This window comes from Seriola lalandi, unplaced genomic scaffold (assembly GCF_002814215.2).
Source record: "Seriola lalandi dorsalis isolate HSWRI2012SDOR001 ecotype SW California unplaced genomic scaffold, Sedor1 jcf7180002054494, whole genome shotgun sequence".
NCBI lineage: Eukaryota > Metazoa > Chordata > Actinopteri > Carangiformes > Carangidae > Seriola > Seriola lalandi.
The window spans coordinates 694,787-701,546 of record NW_019525047.1 but is presented as its reverse complement, the minus strand read 5'-3'; the positions used below and the strand labels follow the sequence as shown (position 1 = coordinate 701,546).

The following is a 6,760-nucleotide window of genomic DNA, read 5'->3' as shown; positions in this document are numbered from 1 at the left end:
CATCCACCCATTCACTCACACACATAGACTTTCACCACATGGGCCGATCTGAACTGAAACACACGCACACGTTTGTTTTCATGATCTATATATTGACCATTTAATTTATGCATTATTTATAGACTTTTTCAGATTTTTGGTTTTTAGGTGAAACATTTCTTTGTATGAAAGTGCATAGAAATTATATATAAAGAAATGTGAAATCTTAAACTTCCACTGATATCAAAGAGCAACTGATAATGTGCCAAACATTGCACTCTAATAGGAACACCTGCTTATTCATGCAACTATTCATGCAGTGCGGTGCATACAATTCTGCAGATACAGGTCAGGAGCTTCAGCGCATGTTCACATCAAACATCAGAATGAGGAAAAAATTATTGCGGCTTGATTGTTGGTATATTCCGAAACTGCTTATCTGCTGGGATTTTCACATGACAGTCTCTGTAATATTACAGGGAATATGTTTTATGGACTGATGAGACTAAAGCTGAGTTGTTTGGGAAGAACATGCAGCATGCTATAATAACAGCAGTGAAAAGATCATCTCAGGGCGACTCGGTGGGTCACCTGGTAGAGTGCGCACCACATTGGCTTAGTCCTAACCGCAGCAGCCATGGGTTCAAGTCTCACCCGTGGCCCTCTCTCACTGTGCTGTCACAATAAAGGCCAAAAAATGCCAAAAAATTATTAAAAAAAAAACAAAACATCACCCCAAAGGTGAAACATGGTGGAGGGAGCGTTCATGATTTGGGGCTTTGCTGCCTCTGGGCCTGGACAGCTCGACATCATCAAGGGGGAAATAAATTAATCAAGTTAATCTAGGTATCTTATAGGACAGGGGTCCTCAAACAGGTGGCTGTCGATCACCAAATCATTACTTGTCAGTTTGTTTACATCAGATATGCTGTAGGCTACATGCAGTGATAGCAACTCTTCTGATAACAGAACCAATACAAACTAAACTTTACCAACAAACAGGAAATATGTTGCCATGGATGAAGTGAGTTAAACTGTGAGCTTTGACTTGAGCCCAGTTATTTTTTTTAGCCCATGTTTATTTACATGTCTGGAAAATGAAGTGTACCGAATTATCTATTTTAACTCCCTGTTTGTTATGTACTGTACCATTGGATGTGACAACTATCACTGGATTACTGACTGAGGAGCTTCTTTTTTCTTTGATTTCTCAGCAGATTTATTTATGATTTAACAGATTTATGGACGTTTATTTGCAGCAGTGTTAACATGTCGGTGTGTTCAGGTTTGACTCAATCTTGACTCAGATATTTGCCTGATGTGATTTTCAGATGTGTTTGGTACACAATATGAGTTTTGGATGTTGTTATTCATCAGATTCAGTTTGGAGATCAGTTTGAATGTTTTGATACGATATGTGAATAAAATGTAACCGGTAATAAAAGACATGAGAATGGTTGGAGACCCTTATTATAGAATAATGTCAGGGTGGCAGTTCATCTGCTGAAGCTCAATGTGCAGCAGGACAATTGTCCTAAACATTGAAATAAATCTACAACAGAATGACTTCAAACTAAGGAAACCTGCCTTTTAAAGTGGCCCAGTCAGAGTCCAGACATTCACCCAATAGAGACGCTGTGAAATGACCTCAAGAGTATGTGAGAATATGTCCAACCTGAAGCAGTGAAAGGTCCAAAGTTCCTCCTAAACTTTGCATAGGTCTGAACTGCAGCTAATGGAGGAGCTTGTTTGAGTTTCAACCAGTTATTTAAATCCAAGGGTTCACTTACTTTTTCCAAGACACAGTTTTTGTCTGGATTTGGTACTTAGAGGAAGATCAGATCACATTTTATGATCAATTAATAACAAAAAACTGGTAATTTTCAATGTTTCACTCACTTTCTCTTGCCACTGCAGCTAAATACATACTTTTCCCACTTGAAGCTTTGCCATGCCACTTTTCATGTAAGGAAATTAAACTTTATTAAATGCAATACCAAAACTTGACCACTTGAGGGAGCTGTTACCCAGATTTTTTTCCCCCTAGACTTACAATGGCAAGAACATTCTCTCAGTTTGTTCATCAAAATCCACACAATAGTAGCATGAAAGATACTAAGCTATTAGATATGAACATTTATTTAATATTATTATTCATAATAAAGATACATACAATAAAGATGATTAGGAGCAGTTATTAGGAAAGAATCATTTGTTTTGTAATCTATACATCTATGTTAAAATAGTTTAAATTCACTCACCCGCAACAGAGCTTGCATACCATCACTTCCTGTAGCCTTTCTCACACACACACACACACACACACACACACACACACACACACACACACACACACACACGGCGGACTGGGTTATCCATTACATTAACAAGTAAATGGTAGCACAACAGCCCTCTGTTGTCTCCACTGTATTCGTCGTCACTGGGACTTTGGGTTACTGGCCACTTGCGTCCATTTGGATTATCCTTCATTGTTTTTGCAGATTCTGTTGTGTGGCCCTGAGTTGGACCTTCATGCAGTAAGGTTTGGGAGACAGAGTGACTCCATAAACTGGCGTGTAGTCTGGCTGTCCTGCATCCTCAGGCCAGATGAAGTTGAACTTCCTCAGCAGAGTCACCATGATGAGGAAGAGCTCCATACGAGCCAGGCCCTCTCCAAGACACATGCGAGGACCTGAGACATCATTTTCATCCAGTAAGTTGTGTACAGTTCTTAGAATAGAAGACAGAACACAAACACTCGGGGTCCAGGCTCTCATACCTGCAGAAAACGGCATGAAGGCTTCTGGTTTAACAAACTCTCCCCGGTCGTTCAGGAAGTTTTCAGGGTTGAATTCGTGAGGAAATTTCCACTGTCCCTCCTCATTCAGCACTGAGTTCAGGTTCTGGATGATCAACGTACCCTGTGGGGAAAAAAATGGCACAACAGTATGTAGACAGAGAGAGAGAGAAAGAGTTTTTCTATAACCTTAATCTTTCCAATAAAACTTTATGCACCATCAAAAAGGGACAGCACATTCGACTGGCTTTTAGTTGCTTCTTACCCGGGGTAGCGAATAACCCATGAGCTCTGTGTCTTTTGTTGCACAGTGGAAGACACTTAGAGGGACAGTGTTGGCTATCCTCTGGACTTCATGGATCACAGCCTGGATTCATGGAGATCAGACAACATGTTCTTATGTTTTATCACTCTGGGAAAAGGTCATAATTCAACCTTTGCAGGAGCTAAATCACAGACAGCAGAGCACTGAACTTGAAGATGCTGGATATTGGCATTTCTTAAAAACAAAAAAGGACCATAAAGTTATGTCAAAAACTGTGATCATTGACCCAACTTCATTGACAGTTGGTTCCCCAGTGTCTCTTATAAAACAAAAGTACAAAAGTATTTTTGAGTAGAGAAGCTTTAGCAGTAAATGCTGCTACTAAGACCCATGTCTGTATGTGAAATATCAAAACATCTGTCTAAAAATGTACCTGCATGTAAGGCATGTTGTGTCTGTCATCATAAGTGACCTGATCCTTCTTTTCCAAAGTGCAGTCTATCTCTTGCTGACATCGCTCTGATAGAGACAAAGACAAATACAAAGATCTGTTGAACGGCTCATCAAAACGTTACAATTAGCAGAACAACATACCACAGCTAATGTGAAAGAACTGAACAAAAGCCAGAACGATAGAGCGCAGGCGTACCTTGTACAAGAGGGTAGGTCGTGAGGTAGAGGAAGCCAGTGAGCAGGGTGTTGGATGTGGTGTCAGTCCCAGCAAAGTGAAGATCCAGAACAAACATGATGAGTCGATCCTCACAGAAAGAGGAGCCATCATCGCTCCTCTGGAAAGAGATTTTTTTTCAAATATTTGAGTCTCTCCCTTTATTTCTTTCTGTTATTTACGTAAGTACTTTATGTGCATGACACGCACCTTATCTAGTTCATCCAGATAACAGTCAAGGAAGTCTCGTGGTTTCCCTGGGACTCTGGTTTCTTTGTGCTCAGTAATCAGACCAGTTGCAAGTTTCTTACATGTCTAAGAAACGAGAAATTCATTGACCGAAAAAGAGGGAAATTTCCAGGAGAAAAAGCCCCCTCATACAGGATTGTAACAAATGTGACTTTAGTGACTGCCAGAGTGCATAGTACCTTGATAAAGCTATAAGAGAAAAATGAGAAGTTCTTCAGGAACCAATGAAGATACTAACCTCAATGTTCTTAAAGGCCTTCATGAACGGCAGCGGTAGGTTTCGAATCATGGGAACAAAGTCGTACAGCTGTATAAGGAAAGCTGCATTTAGTTTAACAGTGAAAAGGGAAGAGGTGACATGTTTAAACTTTTGTTTCAGATAACTTCTGTGTACAATAAAAAGGTTGCATTCCAAACTAAACCTGTGTTTTTTGTACATTTTATTGTTTTAGAAATCACTATTCTATGTTTAGACACTGCTTTTGATTTTGAAACAGTATTTTAAGGCAAGTGTGGTCCATCCTTCTTCATATTAGTATGAGGAACAGTACAGGAGTTAAAAGCACACTTTTTCATGTCTATTTGAGTACCCTTGATATAAAACAATTCTGAAACCCTATTTTAATCAGATATCAAAATGAAACTTGCTGTCCTAACTAAGCCTGACTTTGGCCCATATACTGACAGCCAGAAGATTTTCTGTGTGTGCACCAGAATTGGTCCAGATGTGGAAGTAGCATCTGACAATCATGCTGTATATGGGGCGCCGTAGAAGTGGGCATATACTGGGCCAGAAGAAAATGGCCAAAGTATGGGCTGGATTTATTTTGCTTTGTAGCTAGCTTGCTAACATTCTTGCTTATGTTGGTAATTTAGAAAAAACTGTTAAATTAGAAATGGAATGTGATTAAAAGCTTTATGACTTACATTTCCATTTTATGTATCATTGCATCAAAACAGGACAGAGTTGGTACAGATAACAGAAGCTCAATTGTCTTTCAAACTGTTTCTACATAGTTGTGCTGTATACTGCACATCAATTTCTTTTTGTTTTTAACTATTTTCCATCACTGGAACAGGACAAGCATCAGAGCTCTAGGCTGTTTAAATAACATCACTGGATCTCACTACCACTCTGACTAGCAGTATTTTTTTGATATCTTACAGACATGTTGTGACTCACCATAGCCCAAGGCCCATTCGCTATCTTGGAGTTTTCTTTAAAGCACTGAACAACCACTTTGATGAAGTCATCATCATAGTCAAAACGCGTACCAAACAGGACCTGGCAGATGATGTTGGAGGCTGCGTTGTGAAACATAACTCGAGGACTCAGGATTGTACCTGTGACAGACACAGTGCGGTGACACAGCCCAACACAGATTCATGTAACTGTAACAGAACCTCACATAAACTGCCCACTGTATCAGAGGTCACAGAGAGTGCATACCACACACGGCATACCAATGCTCTTCTCCAGTGTTTCCACTGTGTACTGTATCTCTCCCAGAATCCTCTGCTCCATGGACTGCTTCCCCAGACCAAAATTCCTTAAGGTCATCAGAGCAAAGCGGCGATGCTCCTTCCAACTGGGGCCATAGTCTGCAAGAACCATTCCTATAACAGACATGGATATGGACACATGAAGCTCGGACAGAGTATCTTAAGTGATCCGCACTCTGTCCTTTGACACCTCATCTCTTTCTTACCGTTCTGGGTGAGATCACTGACAAAAATGTCTTGGGGTCGTCCAGCAAAATCAACAGCCTTGGTCATCATAGCCTCCTTCATGGCCTGCACCCCATTAATGACAACGGCTGGTTTGGGACCAATGAACAGGCTGTAGACGTTTCCATAGCACCTCCTCAGCTAAAAAAGAACAAGTATGAAGCCCTTAAAATGATCATGAAACATTGCCAATGCAGCATGCAAAAGATCTGCTTTTAAACCACAACCAAGTACTTTGAAAAATACTGAGAATATCTTTTTGTCTAACCTGTTTGAATATTCTTGGGAGGATGGTTTGTTGTCATCAGATTTAGTTTACAGCCAATCAACTGTACAGTCATGAAAACATACTGTAGAGCAAATTTACTCTTAGACAGAAAAACAATTTCTTCCAACAACCATAGCGGCCTTTACATATGTTTTTTATCTTAAGCTTCCTCTGCCTTTAATTAGAACAGATCCTCCAAACATTTTAGTTGAGTTAATAACGAGCATTTATAGTCAGCCAGTGTCACTTGTAGCCCGGAGGCAGTAGACTGCCCCAGTAATTCATAATCTGCAAATTTAATTTGTGCACTGCTGTGGAGTGTAACACATTGTGTGGTGTGCAGTGGACAGCTGCCAGGTACGAATGTGTGCGGCTTATGATCAGTAACATAACCATTAAAGGCAATGTACGAATTAAATGTCAGTGTTTTTCTTACCTTCTCAAAGTCCCTCATGGGGTTGTCCAAGCTGAGGTTCAGCAAGTTCCCCAGCACTGGCAATGGAGGAGGACCTGGCGGAAAGTTCTTGGGTCTCCGACATTTGAGACAGAGAATGAAAAAGACAACACAGATCCACAGAAGAATGAAAGAAACAAACATGGTGGAACGGAGTGTGCTGATTTGAAGAGACCTGACGCTTAACTGGCTTTAAAAGTGTTGCTCAACTCTCAGCCCTGCCTCCTCTGGATGTTTAAATGTAAATGAGCGGACACACAGTTCCAACACCTGGGAAAGCAAAACACAGCAAGTTCTGACAGGCTTTGGTTTGCCTTCATTATACAACTATATGAGCTCTATGACAGCCCCTC

The 6,760-nt window shown here is 40.5% G+C and overlaps 1 protein-coding gene across 1 annotated transcript; it reads right to left on the bottom strand.

The window, feature by feature from the left end:
• Positions 1 to 2,149: 2,149 nt before the first annotated feature.
• On the bottom strand, positions 2,150 to 6,760 carry LOC111659834 (cytochrome P450 2F2-like). Its single transcript, XM_023412904.2, has 11 exons — positions 6,390 to 6,760; positions 5,667 to 5,826; positions 5,422 to 5,574; positions 5,141 to 5,301; positions 4,196 to 4,264; positions 3,919 to 4,023; positions 3,691 to 3,829; positions 3,475 to 3,560; positions 3,042 to 3,143; positions 2,759 to 2,900; positions 2,150 to 2,671 (listed from the first exon to the last, which is right to left on the bottom strand). Exons 1-11 carry the CDS (start codon positions 6,549 to 6,551, stop codon positions 2,466 to 2,468), a joined length of 1,485 nt encoding a protein of 494 aa, XP_023268672.1. The 5' UTR covers positions 6,552 to 6,760; the 3' UTR covers positions 2,150 to 2,465.